General features: G+C 43.2%; 1 protein-coding gene across 2 annotated transcripts in view; it reads right to left on the reverse strand.

The window, feature by feature from the left end:
• The window catches only part of grtp1a (growth hormone regulated TBC protein 1a), a 77,078-nt gene that overhangs the window by 3,448 nt on the left and 54,092 nt on the right, over nt 1-19,538 (reverse strand). For both annotated transcript variants that reach the window (XM_072584716.1, XM_072584718.1), the window contains 2 exons: nt 11,083-11,255; nt 404-589 (listed from right to left, as the gene is read on the reverse strand). In XM_072584716.1, the coding sequence (XP_072440817.1) occupies nt 404-589; nt 11,083-11,255 (359 nt within the window). The remainder of the gene's footprint in view (nt 1-403; nt 590-11,082; nt 11,256-19,538) is intronic.

The following is a 19,538-nucleotide window of genomic DNA, read 5'->3' on the forward strand; positions in this document are numbered from 1 at the left end:
TGTTGCTTGTGAGAAATCAAACATAATATGAACAACTAGGCTCTTGGACTATAAGCTAAGTGATGTTCCTAACCTTTTGATAGTAGAACCAACTGAAAGGACTGAAATGTTGTATTCTTCACTGTTGACCATGAAATGTTGAACACCTACGGTTATAATTTGTAACATCTCCTTCTGTCATCAATACTATTGGATTATGACAGAATGAAACACTCTGGGACACTTCCATGTACTAAACGTCAATGAACACAAGCGTTAAATCCAATCCCTGCACCCACACACAAAATGGAAAAGGCTTGTTGTAACAATTAATTTTCAGGAGAAATGTGACATTTTGTTCAATAAATACTCCAATAGTCTGAACAGTGTTTGACTTCACAACTTGCAGAAAGAACAAACTCACCTGCATAAAGCCATGGCAATCTTGGACCAGAGGCCCATGTGTGATCTCCTTGAATTTCTCACAGATGGCAGGGAAATTGTTAGCTTCTAAAATGGAAGCCTGGTGGTACTTTATTAATGTCAAGGCCACACGAAAGGTGACTTTAGATCCTTCATAGAAGAGACAGTCCCAAATCCGAAGAACAGTCTAAGATAAAGAAAGAAATATTTCCCAACATATTACACTGTGGAAAACAAAAGATGGAATAGGATTACAAAATTGCATAAATTATTCTTGAGAAATGGGTAAACGGATGAAGACAGCAGTTAATAACAAAGCAAAGAAGCAAATGCAGAAAGGCAGGATTTTTTTACTGTTGGTTAAACAATTGTATCTCAAATCTTCCAAGCTGGCCACGCTAGATTTCAGATCTTGCTGGTTTTCAGATTAAACTAAGTCCACTGAGGTCAACGGTAATTCAAGGAAAGATAAGCATGCAAAGAGATAGTGACAGCAGGAATTTTCTAAGAAGCTTGGTGATACTGGACAGAGGAAAAGGTGTCCTAAAGCCCATAATTTGAAAAGTTTCGGTTGACTACTGATAACACAGCGAGATTGCACCATTTACTCAGCCCGAATAGTTCAACTGGCTAATGGGGAACGTGTTTTAAGCAACGAAGTCAGGATATGTTCTGCAATGCACAAGGTGATAAAGGACATGGAGGTAAACACTGTAGCAGTTTCAGCAAAGACTCCTATAGATGTCCGTTATTATTTAATTATTAATGAATTATTACAGATTTGTTCACAATCTGTCCTGGGCTCAGCAGCAGCCAGTCCTGTAAATGAGTTGTGTCATTATGATAATATCTGTATTCCTGGTGGCTCGGTGGTTAGCACTGCTGCCTCACAGCGCCAGGGACTTCAGTTTGATTCCAGCCTCGGGCGACTGTCTGTGTGGAGTTTGCACATTCTCCCCGTGTCTGTGTGGGTTTCCTCCGGGTGCTCCGGTTTCCTCCCACAATGCAAAGATATGCAGGTTAGGTGAATTGGCCAAGCAAAATTGACCATAGCATTTAGGGATGTGTAGGTTAGGTGCATTAGTAAGGGGAAATGTAGAGTAGTAGGGTAGGGAAATGGGTCTGGATAGGATACTCTTTGGATGGTCGGTGTGGACTTGTTGGCCAACGGCCTGTTTCCACACTGTAGGGATTCTATGATTTACTGCCCAATATTTCTTGATATACTAATGCAACCAAGACTTCTAAAATTGCAAATCTATGTTTATGTGGACTGGTTACTGCAAGAATGTGTCTCTAGGTATTCTCTTCCAATTTGAGGAGGTGAGGGATACTAAAAAGCTACAAGCCAGTTTATGGTGCACATGTTAAAGGAACAGCAAAACATTTTTTAAGATTATAATTCATAATGACAATTTTTGTTCTGAAGTGTGATGGAGTTAAGTATAATTAGGAGCCCATGGAGAAAATAAACAAAATGTATTGAATGATCTGCATATGAAGAAACTGCCTGCGAGATTTACTTTTTGTAATATTTATTCCAACACATCAAAAACAACATAAATTATGTAGAATTTAAATAGAAGAAAATATTTAAAAGTGAAAATTGCCTGCTTATTAATTACATCAGTACAAAGCACAAGCATAAGAAAACTCAATTTTTTATGGACACGTGACAATACGTAGCTACACAGTCCCACTACGAGCTATTGTTTATGCATGCAAACCAGGTCACAGATCCTCCACCAACAGCATCAAGTTTCAAAGATACAATTCTCAACTAGATAATCTTGCGACAAACCTTTCCTCTTGCAGCTTAGCTTTCCAAAGTTCCTTTTCAACTGATCAAACAATAACACCCCCAAGTTCATTGTTTTGCAATTTCTAAGAAAATACTTGCTTTTTTTTAAAAAGCATCCCAGAGCTATTTACACAACTCTCCGGGTGTTTCACATTTCTAGTAACCTTGTCCAGAGCTTGTCTCTCTTCTTCTGCCAAACAGAAGAACTGGCTTTGCGGAGAGCAATTTGATTTTTCACAGGATTTCATTTTGACCCTTATCCTGTCTCGGTCTTCATTTTCTTCGTGACTGCATCTGGCCTTCACCACAATGAACCAGAATTTCTTCTCATTCAAGAAAATTACAACCAACCCTTTTACAACTTTTCAAACTTGTGAAAAACTCCATGTTGTGTAAACATTTGGTATCCTGTCTTTTTAAACGAGCTCATGGAACTTCATTTGGTCAGTCACATTTCTTAAACTGGGAAGTCAATCTGATCCTTGTTCCTAAAAGACTTTCCACTAAAATGATCTGCATTTGGATCCTTACATTTTTTATTAACTCCTAGCTAATTTCAATATATCATCGGCTTGTACCGAGAATGATCTGACAATGGTAACAAACATGCCATCTATCTTGATCTGATATGTTCCAGGCAATGGTTTTAATGGTTGACTGACCTACTTTATTCAAGGTGACCTGTAATAACAAAAACAGAAAATGCTGGAAACAACAGGTAAGGCAGAAAGAAACAGATATTCTTTCAGGTCAATGACTGACATCAGAACTGACACTCTTGCTCCCTCTGGTTTATGGAAAAATAACAGAAATGGTGCTGGACCTTTGTGAATTAACATTTTAAATCTTAAATCTGCCTTTGTGTCAAGTACATGAAAAGAGATTTGATTTAATTTAGTTAAGTTTAATTTTTAAAAGACTCCTTACTTGTTAAAGAGTGTGAGAAGATAACACCATACATGATAGAGTAAATTTTCATTTGAAGCTAATCTACAATGGTATTTCACTTTAGTGTCATTAGTAAACTAGTAACAATATACTTATTTAACACTGAGACTTTTGGTTAGTGCTATTTCCTACAGATGACCTTGGTGGCCTACTCTCAGGACACTGAATTGGTCATTGCTTCAAGTAAGAATTGTCCATTTAAGATAGAGATGAGGAGAATTTTTTTATTCCTTAGAGAGTCACAAATCTTTGGAACTCTCTGCCTCAAAAAGGCAGTGGACCCAGAGACTTTGAATCTTTTTAAACTGGAAGTAGACAGATTCTTAAGAAGCAAGAGGATGGTAGGTTATTGGGGGTGTGTGGATTAATCATGTGACTAACTTATTGAGGACATCTCAATCAGAGTGAAGGAAACCAGCAGATGTGTTGCATTTAGACTTCAAGAAGATGTTTGACAAAGTCGCTGACAAAAGATTAAATCCTAAAGGAAGAGTCCACGGTATTGGAGATATTATGTTGGTGTAGACTGAGAATTAGCTATTGGGCAGGAAACAGTGGGTAGGGATAAGGACTTATTCTTCAGGTTGGCAGTTTGTAACCAGTGTGGTTCCACAGGGATCAGTGCTGGGACTGCAATAGTTTACAGTATGTATTAACGACTTGGAGGAAGTAAGTGAATGTACTGAAGCCAAATTTGCAGACAACACTAAAACAGGTGGAAAGACAGATTGAGAGAGGAGATAAAAAACAACGACTGCAGATGCTGGAAACCAGATTCTGGAGTAGTGGTGCTGGAAGAGCACAGCAGTTCAAGCAGCATCCAAGGAGCTTCGAAATCGATGTTTCGGGCAAAAGCCCTTCATCAGGAATAAAGGCAGTGAGCCTGAAGCGTGGAGAGAAAAGCTAGAGGAGGGTGGGGGTGGGGAGAAAGTAGCATAGAGTACAATGGGTGAGTGGGGGAGGGGATGAAGGTGATAGGAGGGTGGAGTGGATAGGTGGAAAAGAAGATAGGCAGGTAGGACAAGTCATGGGGATGGTGCTGAGCTGGAGGTTTGGAACTAGGGTGAGGTGGGGGAAGGGGAAATGAGGAAATTGTTGAAGTCCACATTGATGCCCTGGGGTTGAAGTGTTCTGAGGTGGAAGAGGAGGCGTTCTTCCTCCAGGCGTCTGGTGGTGAGGGAGCGGCGGTGAAGGAGGCCCAGGACCTCCATGTCCTCGGCAGAGTGGGAGGGGGAGTTGAAATGTTGGGCCACAGGGCGGTGTGGTTGATTGGTGTGGGTGTCCCGGAGATGTTCTCTAAATCGCTCTGCTAGGAGGCACCCAGTGTCCCCAATGTAGAGGAGACCACATCGGGAGCAACGGATACAATAAATGATATTAGTGGATATGCAAGTAAAACTTTGATGGATGTGGAAGGCTCCTTTAGGGCCTTGGATAGAGATGAGGGAGGAGGTGTGGCCGCAAGTTTTACAGTTCCTGCGGTGGCAGGGGAAAGTGCCAGGATGGGAGGGTGGGTCGTAGGGGGGCGTGGACCTGACCAGGTAGTCACAGAGGGAACGGTCTTTGCGGAAGGCGGAAAGGGGTGGGGAGGGAAATATATCCCTGGTGTGGGGTCTGTTTGGAGGTGGCGGAAATGTCGGCGGATGACTTGGTTTATGCGAAGGTTGGTAGGGTGGAAGGTGAGCACCAGGGGCGTTCTGTCCTTGTTACGGTTGGAAGGTTGGGGTCTGAGGGCGGAGGTGCGGGATGTAGATGAGATGCTTTGGAGGGCATCTTTAACCACGTGGGAAGGGAAATTGCGGTCTCTAAAGAAGGAGGCCATCTGGTGTGTTCTGCGGTGGAACTGGTCCTCCTGGGAACAGATCCGGTGGAGGCGGAGGAATTGGGAATATGGGATGGCATTTTTGCAAGAGGTAGGGTGGGAAGAGGTGTAATCCAGGTAGCTGTGGGAGTTGGTGGGTTTGTAAAAAATGTCAGTGTCAAGTCGGTCATCATTAATGGAGATGGAGAGGTCCAGGAAGGGGAGGGAAGTGTCAGAGATGGTCCAGGTAAATTTAAGGTCAGGGTGGAATGCGTTGGTGAAGTTAATGAATTGCTCAACCTCCTCGCGGGAGCACGAGGTGGCGCTAATGCAGTCATCAATGTAGCGGAGGAAGAGGTGGGAGTGGTGCCGGTACAATTACGGAAGATCAACTGCTCTACATAGCCAACAAAGAGACAGGCATAGCTGAGGCCCATACGTGTGCCCATGGCTACCCCTTTGGTCTGGAGGAAGTGGGAGGATTCAAAGGAGAAATTGTTAAGGGTGAGGACCAGTTTGGTCAAACGAATGTGTTGGTGGAAGGGTACTGTTGGGGACGTCTGGAGAGGAAAAAACGGAGGGCTTGGAGGCACTGGTCGTGGCGGATGGAGGTGTAGAGGGATTGGATATCCATAGTGAAGATGAGGCGTTGGGGGCCAGGGAAACGGAAGTCTTGGAGGAGGTGGAGGGCGTGGGTGGTGTCACGAACGTATGTGGGGAGTTCCTGGACTAGGAGGGATAGGACGGTGTCGAGGTAGGTAGAGATGAGTTCAGTGGGGCAGGAGCATGCTGAGACAATGGGTCGGCCAGGGTGGTCAGGCTTGTGGATCTTGGAAGAGGAGTACAAACAGTTTCCAGAGAGGTATTGATCAGTTAAGTAAGTTGTCAAAAAGTTGCCAAATGGAGAATAAAGTGGGCAAGTGCAAAGTTGTTTATTTTGAAAATTGAACAAAAGAACAGAATATTAATTAAATGGAGAAAAACTGTAAAAAGCCACAATGCAAAAGGGATGTGTGCACAAAACACAAAGCTCACACACAGGTGTGGCAGGTAATCAGGAAGGCTAATGGAATGTTGGCCCTTACTTCAGGGAGGTTGGAGTATAAGAGCAGGAACATCTTACGACAAACTGTACAAGGTGCAGGTGAGACCACATCTGGAGCACTGAGAGCAGTTTTAGTAATTTTTTTTTAGATTAGATTACTTACAGTGTGGAAACAGGCCCTTCGGCCCAACAAGTCCACACCGCCCCGCCGAAGCGCAACCCACCCATACCCCTACATCTACCCCTTACCTAACACGACGGGCAATTTAGCATGGCCAATTCACCTGACCTGCACATCTTTGGACTGTGGGAGGAAACCGGAGCACTCGGAGGAAACCCACGCAGACACGGGGAGAATGTGCAAACTCCACACAGTCAGTCGCCTGAGGCGGGAATTGAACCCGGGTATCTAGCGCTGTGAGGCAGCAGTGCTAACCACTGTGCCACCGTGCCGTAAGGAAAGATATCATTTCATTGGAGACAGTTCAGAGAAGGTTCATCATGATTATCCCTGTTGTGGAGGGATTGTCTTAAGAATAGCGACTAAACTAGTCAGACTATATTCACTGGAGTTGAGAAGAATGAATGATAGGTGATCTCAATGAATAATAGGATTTTTAAAGGGCTTGATGAGGCGAATGCTGAGAGCTTCCCCTCAAGGAAGGGTCTAGAACCAGAGGGCATAATCTCAGAATAAAGGGACAACAACACAAGACTGAGATGAGGAGGAATTACTTCTCTCAACGAGTTGAGTGTCTTTAGAACTCCTTGCCATAGAGAGCTGTGAGGGCAGAATCCATGTGTACAATTAAGTTTGACATACATAGTTTCTCGATCAGAGGATTGAGGGTTACAGGAAATGGGCAAAGTGAACGGATGGCGCACCAGCCATGATCCTATTTATGGGGAATAGGCTTGAGGAACCAAAAGGCCTACTCCTGTTCCTATTTCTTATGGTCTTCCTGAAAATCATTTCATCTAAAGTTCTAAATCTCAGGAACTCAACCACCACTTTGCAGGAGGACTTCCTGCACACAGATGCGTAGATAGCCAAGGGAGTGCTAGAAACACACAGTTTGAAATTCCTTTACAGGAAAGAGGGGATGAAATGCGGACTCACTGTCACATGGAAGAAGATAGTATTGATGCAATTCACATGAGACTTAATGCATACAGGAAGTAAAGAGACATGGAAGGATAAGTCTTGGGTACAGTAGAACACCAAGAATAGACCAGTTGGGCTGAAGGACCAATCTTCTCCTACAAACTTAATCAAGCAGCACTGAAGACAAACCTACAGAAGGAAACCATTGTTGCTGTTACCAGTGTGTATTGTTCACAGAATCACATAAATCTTGCGGTGAAGGTAGTGGCCATTCAGCACACCGTGCCTGCCACAGCTCTTTACATTAGCACCATTTCATAGTGCTGGTCTCGTGCTGTCACATTACTTTTATGCAAATAATCATCCAGTCCTCTCTCGAATTCTCTCAGATGAACCTGACTCCACAGCATTTTTAGGCAGTGCATTCCACACCCTAACTACTCATTTGCAAATCATGTATTGGCCCACTCCATCAACTTGTTTGAACCCTTCTGGAGTTCTACACAGTCCTCACACAGTTTACAATTCTTCAGGTTTTGTCTCATCTGCAAACATTAGAATTGCCCCTTGCCCGTCAAGATCTAGATCATTAATATGCATCAGAAAAAGCAACAGTCCCAATATGAACCCCTCGGGAATTCCAGTGTTTCCTGACATTCAGGCAATTTTATATCCATGATGCTACACACCCTCTTATACCATGATCTAAAATTTGCTTCAAGTCTGTTGTGTGGTACTGTATCGGTGGTTAATATACGTTTGCTAACCTCATCCAGCAAATTAGTTAAAGATTTCTTTAGAAATCCATGCTAACCCTTCCCAAACGAATTTTTTCCATGTGACTACAAATTCTAACCGGTTTATTTAGAAGCACTAGCTTTCAGAGTGCTGTTCCTTCGTCAGGTCATCACCACCTGAAAAAGGAACAGCACTCTGAAAGTTAGCGCTTCCAAATTAACCTGCTGGGTCTATAACCTGGTGTTGTGTGACTTTTAACTTAATTGCTGGGATTATCCTTAGAAACTTTCTTGAACAAGGCTGTCATGTTTGCAACTTTCCAGTCTTCTGGCACCTCCCCACAATCTGGGGAAGGCTCAAAGATTATTGCCTGATATCTCTCACATACTTCTTCCAAAACCTTTGGATTCGTTTCATCCAGTCCTGATTCCTTGTCAATTCTAAATACCAACAGTCTTCTTCCTTATCAATTTTAAACCATTCTAGTGACAGAGTTTCCTCATCAGTTACAATGACCTGAGTACCATTTCAGTCTTTGATAAAAACAGATGCAAGGTATTCATTTAACACCTACCTCCATTAATTTTCTTTTTGGCCCCTAATCTGCCCTGCTCCTCCTTTTACCACTACTTTACTATTTACATACCATAGAGATTCCTTTTTGTTGGCTGCCAGCCTTTTCTCATAATTCCTCTTTTTGTTTCTCTTATTGGCTTTTTTTTTAACCTTCCCTCAACCTTCAGTATTCCATTTGGTTCTCAATTGTATTATCTGCTTGAGACCTGTCATAAACACACTTTCCTTCTATATCTTAATTTCTATCTCTTTTGTCAGTTTGGGAATTCTCCTACCTTTCCCATTTGAGGGAATACACCACAACCAGACCTGAATCATCACCTGTATGAAGAGAGCCTGTTGCTTATTTTCTAATTTTCTCACCAATCTCTGATGTAGCCAATCTTCTCCAGCTCTGTACGAGATTAGATTAGATTAGATTACTTTACACTGTAGAAACAGGCCCTTCGGCCCAACAAGTCCACAACAACCTGCCGAAGCGCAAACCACCCACACCCCTACGTTTACCCCTTACCTAACACTACGGACAATTTAGCATGGCCAATTCACCTGACCTGCACATCTTTGGACTGTGGGAGGAAACCGGAGCACCCAGAGGAAATCCACGCAGACACGGGGAGAACATGCAAACTCCACACAGTCAGTCGCCTGAGGTGGGAATTGAAACCAGGCCTCTGGCGCTGTGAGGCAGCAGTGCTAACTACTGTGCCACCATGCCACCCACATTGTGCTGACATAATTTGTCAAAACAAGTTTTACGTACTAGCCCCATTAAGTTCTGCTCTCCATCAGTTGGTTGAGTTTTCTCACCCCAGAATTTTAAATGTCATTCTCCATCACCATCCAGAACCTTACAATACAGCTATGTCCTAAATCCTGCCTTACAGACACTTGATCCACTTAGTCCTTGCTCATTTCCAAGAGCCAGGTCCAACAGTGCATCCATTCTGGAAGAAATAAGATATGGCAGCACACATTGGCCATTTAGCCCATTAAGTTTGCTCCAAAGAGCTGATCTGATAATCCTAAACTCCAATTTCCAGCCTTTTCCACATGACTCTTGATTTCCCTTAATGATCAGAAATCTGTTTATCTCAGCTTTGAATATACTTAACCCAGTCTCCCCAGTACTGTACGAAAAGGAATTCCACAGATTTATGACTCTTTTTGGACTGGATACATAATGCTTTGGGAAGCTCTCCTGCACGTAACCCAGGAACATTTGGCCGTCGTTGCTCTCTACACTACTAACATCCAGTCTATACTTGGGTAAACGACATCTCCCATTATAACTACTCTATAATGTTGCTATCTCTAATTTCCCTGCAAATTTGTTGTTCCACATCCTTCCCACTAGTTGGTAGTCTATAAACTACACCAAGCAATGTAACTGAATCCTTTTTGTACCTTAGCTCTACCAAATTGATTTTGTTCTTGAACCCAGAGATGTCCAGCACTGTAGTGATCTCTTTAATCAACATCTCTATCCTCTTCTTTGTTCTAAATACTTCATACCAAGGAATATTTAACAGAGTCTCATCCTGCCATGGGTTAAGTCTCCATTATTGCCATATCATCCTATTTCTACATGGCAATCTGTACCTTTAACTGCCCTATCATATTTACTGTGCTTAGTGCACTCACATAAATACACAGTAACTCAATTTAAATTTTGTTTCTCACCACCCCGCTATTCTCTACTGTACTGTCAGTTGCTTCTATCAAGTATTTTGTGAATCCTGCTATTCTCCTCCACTATTCTGTCTTAGTTCCCATACCCCAGCTACATTAGGTAAATTATCAGACTGACTGACCTTATGCAGTATCAGCTAATTTCCCTCCAATTTCAAGAGCTATATGATCTAAACATGCCAAAAGGAGGTATTCCGTGTGGTGGTGCAACCTCCAGGGACTGAGACTGTTGCATCAAGATTCGCATCCCTCATCTCCTTGTACAGCCTTGGCAGGCTGCAGTAGAATAGGACTGACAGCTTTGACAAGCAGCCCATGATTGCAGAAGTACTCATGCAGCAGTTATCCCATCTACACACTTGATGGCACCATTCACTAGAAAATTTAGCATCAACTTTTATACCATTTCAAACATTATTGTTCTCCATTTATAACCTGTTTAAGAAATTGGGAGTTCTGAGCATCATGCAGGTTAAATTATGATTCCAACAACCAAATCATCATGTAAAGCTCAAGCAAATAGGATTTATATTATTGATTCCTGATGAAGGGCTTTTGCCCGAAATGGCAAATCTCCTGCTCCTCGGATGCTGCCTGACCTTCCATGCTTTTCCAGCACGATGCTCTTGAATTTATATTATAGCTACTTCAAGGCCAGTGGATTAGGGCAGATGAGGAGAACTGGTTACTTGTCACCTGGAACCGATGACCCTTTAGCCTCTGGGGCTAAACCTTTAAGACACGATATACATATACAATTGTTTTTGGGATCAATTTCTTAATGATTGCAAACAATTAACATACCAGAAATTATAAGGAATAGTGAGCAAATGCTTTAAAAGACACAGCAATAATTTGGGAAGAAAACAAAATTTTAGGAGAGCAGACACAAGATAGGGAGATTTGTAAAGCCACGAATGGCGTGAGCGATTGTAATATAGTAGGACTAGGATTCTCTTGTCCAATGGACTTACCTCCACGGGGAGAATGTCGATAAACAAACAGATGAACCATCGCCCCACAACCAAGGTCCACATCACATTATGTCTTTCCATTAATGCAGCCACTGCAGGGACCTTCATCTTTACCAGCTGAGACAGAACCTCTTGATCTGTCTTTAACCCAATCATTGTCGGAGTGTAGAAATCTGGCAAAAACAACAGACACCAATTCAACTGGAGGGGAAACCACCATTCACTCGACACCAGTGGTTCTAGATAATTCAGAAATTTACTGTACTATTCAACTAAATTTCTCCATTGTTTGGTGTGACTGATCCCTCCCAAAGTGGGGCCTCACATTACACATGACCTGATGTGAACTCAGACAGCCTCATTAATCCAATTAAAAATGGCATAGCCCATGGAATATGACAAAGACCACCTTTTATGTGCTTTAGATACTACAATTCCCAAGCTTTACCACATGTAAGGTGGAATGAAAATGATTCTGATAAGGTGAACCAAGGAAAAAAAAACGACTTTACATGAAACATAGGAAGGAAGTTTTACAAGATGTATTTTCTACAGCTCACTATACCATAAAGTATTTAACTTGTCTGTCCTTCACTGTCTCTCCTTGGGTTTCTCTCCATGGTGTCTCTGTTTTCTTGTAGGAGGTTGAGGGGTGACCTTATAGGGGTTTATAAAATTCTGATGGGCATAGATAAGGTGGATAGCAACAGTCTTTTCCCTCAGATAGAGGGGGAGGAAAAAGAGAGGGGAGGGGTTCAAAGCTAGGGGTCATATTTTTAAGGTGAGAACAGAAAGATTTAAAAGTGACCGGAAGGGAACTTTTTCACATAGGCAGTGGTTTATGTGGAACGAACTGTCAGAGGAACTAGTAGACGCAGGTACAGTTACAACATTTAAAAGACATTCAGATAAGTACATGCGCAGGAAAGGTTTACGGGCCAAATGCAGGTAAGTGGAACTAGTTTAGTTTGGGAAACTTGGTTGGCATGGCAGAGTTGGACCAAAGGGTCTGTTTCTGTTCTGTATGACGAATGACATAATTATCTTCTTAAGAAGCTACCTCAGACAACATTCAATATGTGACCACTCTGCTACCCTTGAGCCTGTTTGAGTCACTCTGACTGACTTGGCCTCACCAGTGAGAGGAATCTCCTACTTGCTAAAGGTCCTAAGAGCGGACAAACACCTCTTCGATGCCACAATGAGTCGTTTATCTGAAAGAGTCTTTGGCCTGAAAACAAATAAGGGATAGTGTTGAGATAGAGGATCAGCCACGATCATATTGAATGGCAAAACAGGCTCAAACGTCAAATCACCTCCTCTTACATGAGGATGTTGGCATTGACAGTTAAAGATGGTTCAGGGGTTAATTTTTAAAATTATTGCATTCATTATAAAATATGGTATGTAGGTGTCACTGGAAAGGTCAGCATTTATGGCTTATCCACATTTGCCTTTTAGAAGGTGATGGTGAACCATCCGAGGGTACTTCCACTGTTGTAAGGTAGGCTGGTTCCAGGTGAAGGAACAGCAATATAGTTCCAGATAGATTAGATTAGATTAGATTAGATTACTTACAGTGTGGAAACAGGCCCTTCAGCCCAACAAGTCCACACCGAACCTCCGAAGAGCAACCCACCCAGACCCATTCCCCTACATTTACCCCTTCACCTAACACTACGGGCAATTTAGCATGGCCAATTCACCTAACCTGCACATTTTTTGGAAACCGGAGCACCCGAGGAAACCCACGCAGACACTGGGAGAACATGCAAACTCCACACAGACAGTTGCCCGAGGCAGGAATTGAACCAGAGTCTCTGGCGCTGTGAGGCAGCAGTGCTAACCACTGTGCCACCGTGCCGCCCACTAGAAGGTGGTGTGTTCCTATGTCCTTGTCCTGAAGGGGTGTGGTCATGCTTATGGCAAATGCTGTCAAAGAAGCCTTGCCAACTTACTGCAATTTTTGGTGGGGTACCTATCAAGCTTTGCCTGGATTTTCTTTGAGCTTTGAATGTCATTGATGCGGAGAGAAAAATGGAACCAATAATTCAAGGTTATGCACCTCGTTCTGATGAAAAGCAAATAACCTGAAAGATTCACTGTTTCTCTCTCCCTCTCCTCAGATGCAGCTGCACCTCTTGAGTATTTCTGGCATTTTCTGTTTTTGCTCTAGTTTTCCTTATCTGCCTGTGGATTGCTAATCTAGCAACACAGCTGAACAGGAACAGGAACATAGCAACTGTGATAAGTTTTGATGAATCATACCCAATTAAAGGAACAGTTTCTGGCATATTTTAGACAACCAGAAGCATTGCACTGGCTAATTAAATAATGCTCTGGATCAGAATTGGTGCTCTTTGGTCAGAATCTTTTGCAAAAAGCTGCTTTTGATATGCAAACAAAATTACAAACTGACAAACTTTAGTTCCAGCAATCCACCCCAAAAAAATCCAAATTGTTAAGGATAAACTGCTCATAGTGTTTTCTGAAATCCAGAATGGGTGGATCTATTGTTTGGTTTTATCTAGGGTATGGTAGTGCTAACTGAAATGTTAGACTTTAATGCAGAGGAAGTCTGCTAAGTTAACACTAGATTACACTCCACCTAAGGTTTTGTGGAGACACGGTTATGACAGAAAAAGTATGACTGCCTCATGTTTGCCCCAGAGAAACCTCATTAAAAAGCAGAACTTCCACTTTGACATTTCTCTACTCCTCATGAAATAGATACACTAGGATGCAGCCTGTTAAATAAGCTGCTGGATCCCCACAGATGGAGTCAGAATTTACAACAATGCCAAAAACAGAAGTATACTGATTTCTTTTGAATAAAGAAAATTACAGTGGGACTGGGGCAAATCAAAAACAGTGACTGTCAGAATTCAATGTCCACAAGTGTGGTACACTCTCTAACATTAAAAATGCATACAACCCCCAATTGTTTAATAAGAAACCTGCACAGACAGGAGAAATAAGGTCTTCTATCTCACCAACTAGGATGGATTTGTGCTTCACAGTGCATTAATAAGTTGTGATACGCAGTTTCTTCATCAGCGAGCACTAATTCTGATAATCCTTGCCAGGTATGAATTAGATCATCTGGGGATAAAGGTTATACAGCCTGAAGAAACGTGACCTTGGTGCTAGCTATACAAAGCTGTGGAAGATGATTCATTGAGTACTTTCATTTACATGGATGATGAACTGGGTTGGCATGGAATGATGGATAATGTCATTAGATGTGAATGTGAGGGGGTTAGGGATTTTTGCCAAGTCTTTAGAAGCAGCCTGACTAGTGTGTCTTACACGCCAACTTACCAGATGATCATGGCATGCCAGGGTGACCAGCCAGTAAAGCCAAACTGATGTACTTATTGTGCAGACAGTGCTCAGAGACAACCATGTGCACTCTAACAGCTGTAGAACATAGTCTTCACACAGTTGTGGTACAGTTGATAACATTCCAATTTCTGATTCAAAAGACTTACCAGCTCCTGGTTAGTCAAAGGCATTGCTCTATTACCAGAAGCTTGGTTTTATAGCAAGAAGCATAAATAGAAGAAATTTATGATTTGCCTTTTGGATAGGTAATAGAAGGTGCCCTCAGATAGCATCCAGTCACCAAGGGAGTGCTGTGCTGTTGGACCTGCCTCCTTCTAGATGAAACATTAAACCAAGGTCTTACTTGTCCTATCAGGTGAACCCCAAAAAAGCCCTATGGTGTTTTGCAAAGAGAGAAGGACTACTCCCAAAGCATTGGCCAATAACTAACTAACTGAAACTGATTATCAGATTACTTTTGCATTACTGTTTGAAAGTGCTTGATCGAATTGGCTTCTTTGTTTCCTAAACTATAACAATAAATATACTTCAAAATACTTAATCCAGTAAAGCTTAAACCACTTGGGAATGTCCTGAGGTTGTGTAAAGCAGTCAGTGTAAGGGGTTCTTTGTTTCAATAAAGAACCAGACCATCAACAGCTAGCATTTCGCATACTCCTGGCATATTGATTGACAATGGATGTGCTGTGGCCCGAAACATATGTGGCCTCTGCAAGATAGTTGTGATCACCATGTGCAAGAGACTGAGACAGAGGGTCATCAATCGAGAGCAGCATTCTTACTTCAACCACCGGTGCTGTGCTGCCCTGTCACTTGACTGCAGAGGCATGCCTGCATTTGAGGTTAGTTATCCCATCACTATTTTTCTTCACGTCAGTCCTGTGCCATTTGACTTCAGCAATAGCTGCTACAGGGTTGAGGGGCATTATACAACTTGCAAACAAGTTTCAATTGCACTCTGTTTCCCATTCTTCCAGTCCAGGTTTTCAGGACCAAGACTGAGTATTTATTGAGGTGAAATTATTAAGGATGAAGAACAGAGTTGAGTAAATGTTGGTGAGATAAATTAAAAGTAAGGCTCAAGGAGCTGAAGAACCTGTGTTCTTGAACTGATGAAAATAAGTTGATTGAGCTGATACCAATAGAATTCACAAGGAAAGTTTAATTCCCTGCCAGTGAGGCACTCTTACAAACTGCAGTAAATTGGCTAGAATCCAAATAGAGGGAAAGCTAAGCAATAAACCTCGTATTGGAATATCCCTGAAACATGTCCCCTCTGTCCATCCTCCATAACTATGGGAACTCCCTCCATTCTCACTGGACCTTTGTTACTTGTTTATTTTGTGCAACTGAGAAGTCTCACTGTCCTTGATTTTTGTAGGTCAACTTGTCGAATTTAAGCTGCAGAAATGTTGCAAGTGATGTGCAGTGATAAAATATAGAAAGCAAGAGATAAAATATTTTTGCCTATTCAAAGAAATGATTTCAATACCTGGAAGTGATAGAGTACCTCTTGTGTGGTTAGTTTTTTTTTAAAGCTTTTGGTATGTATGTCAAATGATCTAAAAGAATGTGTTTACAGTTTTGTTTAGACAACTTAACTACTTACTGCTACATATGTCAATGGAATCAGGTCAAGGTCTGTCAGATCTAATTGGGGAAAGATTTATTGAGCGGTTATAGGCTGCGTCAGGGCAGCCAGTTAGTCCATGCTCACAGCAGACACAATTAATCCCTGTGTTTTCAGCTACAGCAGCTGCAAACTAAACCCAGGATACTGTTTGTAGTCGAGCAGAATAGTATTTACAGGTCAAGGGGAACATTTCCTGTAAGAAAGGACACAAATGTAGGAGTATAGGAACAGGAGTAGCTCTTCAAGTCGAATCCATTTAATGGGATCAGTGCTTCTGTTCCCCAAAATACAAAGTGGGATCTTAAGTGGCTTTGTGCATTTGTCTGGGTGTCATTAAGATGTTTTCAGAGATTGGTGGGGAGTGTGATGCAAATAGATCAGCCATGATTTTACTGAAAAGTAGAGGTGAGCAGCTGAGTGGCCTACTCCTAGTTCATATGTTCATGTGTTTAATCTTTGAAATCCTCAGCATTAGTACATTGCAGTGTCAGCAGCATTGGACTTATGAGCAAGAATAGTCTATTCAACACCTCAAGTCCACCCACCATTTGGGTTGGTCTCAACTTTACTTTCCTGTCTGCCCCTCCATATTCTTGACTCCCTTGTCACTCAAACATCTAAATAATTCTGCCTTGGATAAATTCAAGGATTCAACCACCACTGGTTTCTAGGAAAAAGACCTGCACAGACTAACAACTCTGAGGAAAAAAATCTTAGCAGTCGTAAAATTGCTGTTATTTTTAAATTGCATCCCCTGGCTAAACCCCACTTGGAGTACTGTGAGCAGATCTGGATACCACATCTTAGGAAGGATGTGTTGACCTTACAAGAATGATAACTGGACTTCAGGAATCAAGTTATGAGGAGAGACTGTACAAATTTGGGTTGTTTACTCTAGAATTTAGGAGGCTAAAGAGTCATCGGGTCAAAGTCTTCAAGGTATAATTAGGAAAAGACAGAGGAGTTAAGATAATGTATTTCTACTGGTTGGAGACTCGAGAACTCAGGACCAGACAATTCAAGTGTGATGTTAAGAAGCATTTCTACACAAAGGGTGGTAGAGTTTGGAACTCTGTTCAACAAATAGCAGTTGATGCTAGATTAGTTGTTAAGCTTTAAGTCTGAGATAAATAAAGTTTTCTTAAGCAAATATATTGAGGGATACAGGCCAAAGGCAGGTATATGGAGACCTTAAAGTGTCTTAAGATTGTGCCCACCCTGGTTTGAGATTTGCCGTTCATGGACAACAATTTGTCAGCATTTACCGTATCATGCCCATTCAGAATGTGGGGGGTGAGTGTGGGGGAGATGTGCATGGGGGGGTGTGAGGGTGCGTGTGTGTGTGGGTGGGGTGTATGCGGGTGGGGGTGTGTGTAGCATGCGTGCACACACTTACCCAACAAAGGCAACTGCAGCAGTCTTGTTGGTGACCAGTCCAGCTGCCCCGGAGAGGGACGAGTGTATATGGGGCGGGCAGGGGGAGGTGATGGACGTAGTTGGGGCTGGGGGGTTGTGTTGGACAGGACTGGGGGCGGGGGCACGGTGTTGGGAGCAGGGAGTGATATTGGGGGCAGGGGGCTGTGTTCCACAAGATTGGGGGTGGTGGAGCAGGAGGCCTTGTTGGGGACAGGAAGTGGAGGCAGGGTTGGACAGGATTTGGGGCAGGGGGGCAGTGTTCGGGGTGAGGGCAGGGGCAGGACTGGACACAGGGAGGCGGTGTTCAGGATGGGGGCAGGGCCATGGTTGGATGGGATTAGGGACGGGGTGCGGTGTTCAGGGCGGGGACAGGATTGGACGGGATTAAGGGGCGGGGGGGGCGGTGTTCAGGGTGGGAGCGGAGGCAGGATTGGATGGGATTGGGGCAGGGGAGCGGTGTTGGGGGTGGGCGCAGGGTTGAATGGGATTGGGGCGGTGGGGCAGTGCTCAGGGTGGGGGCAGAAATGGATAGGATTGGGGGCGGGGCAGTGTTTGGGGTGGGGGCGGAGGCAGGATTGGACGGGATTAGGGTGGGGGCGGTGTTGGGGGTGGATGCAGGGTTGGACGGGATTTGGGGCAGGTGGCGGTGTTTGGGGTGGGCAGGGTTCGACGGGATTTGGGGCATGTGGTGGTGTTGGGGGCGGGGGCAGGATTGGACAGGATTAGGGGCAGGGAGGCAGTGTTGGGGATGGGGGCAGGATTGGACGGGATTTGGGGCAGGGGGGCGGGGGCAGGATTGGATGGGATTTGGGGCAGGGGCAGAGTGTTGGGGGCATGGGCAGGGTTGGACAGGTTTCTGGAGGTGGGATCTTGCGCACTGTGTGCTGCTGCAGTCTCCTGAATGGGGAGCAGACTTTAAAAACTCCAAGCCCCAGAGGAAAGGCCTTTAATCAATTAACTGAATGATCGATTATCCAAATGAAACAGTGCCCGTCCATCACGTTCGGATAATCGAGGTTCCCCTGTATATTAAACAGGTTTTCTTTAGGATGCCATTTCTCTCAAGAAGAGAATCCTGAGTTGACCTTCCCTAATGTGAACATTCCCACAATCTGTACCTAATCAATTCCAAATCTTAGCTCTCAGTTTACCTTGGCTTCCCTACAGCATCTGCAATGCCTGGGTATCTCTTTTAATCAGATTCAGAATTTGGCTCCAAGTGGTGTTAAACCAGTAGCCAGAACAAATTCAGTCATATCCTGAATTTTGAGCTTTTTTGGGTAACATGGCTCAAGATTCAATGTGCTAATAGCTTCACTGGCTGATTGATTCACAGCACTCCTACTCTAATCCTTACATCCTCTAAATTCTTCCAAATGCCTCTCGCTGAATTTTTTTCTAGATTATATTGTCACTGTTTATTACATTTTCAAAAATCATGTACTGGGTTAATGGTAAGCTTCTTGGTAGTGTAGATGAACAGAGAGATCTCGCTGTCCATATACATAGATCCCTGAAAGTTGCCACCCAGGTTGATAGGGTTGTTAAGAAGGCATACACTGTGTTAGCTTTTATTAGTAGAGGGACCGAGTTTCGGAACCATGAGGTCATGCTGCAGCTGTACAAAGCTCTGGTGCGGCCAGAGTTGGAGCATTGCATACAGTTCTGGTCACCGCATGATAGTAAGGATGTGGAAGCTTTGGAAAGGGTTCAGAGGAAATTTACTAGGATGTTATCTGGTATGGAGGGAAGATCTTATGAGGAGAAACTGAGGGACCTGAGGCTGTTTTCGTTTTAAGAGAGAAGAACGTTGAGAGGTGACTTAATTGAGATATAAGACAATAGAAGGTTAGATAGGGTGGACAGTGAGAACCTTTTTCCTCAGATGGTGATGGCTAGCACTACCTTTAAAGTGAGGGGTGATAGATATGGGACAGATATCAAAGGTAGTTTCTTTACTCAGAGAGTAATAGCAGTTTGGTATGCACTGCTTGCAACAGTAGTGGACTTGCCAACTTTAAGGGCATTTAAATGGTCATTGGATAAACATATGGATGAAAAT

Source organism: Chiloscyllium punctatum, chromosome 15 (assembly GCF_047496795.1).
Source record: "Chiloscyllium punctatum isolate Juve2018m chromosome 15, sChiPun1.3, whole genome shotgun sequence".
NCBI lineage: Eukaryota > Metazoa > Chordata > Chondrichthyes > Orectolobiformes > Hemiscylliidae > Chiloscyllium > Chiloscyllium punctatum.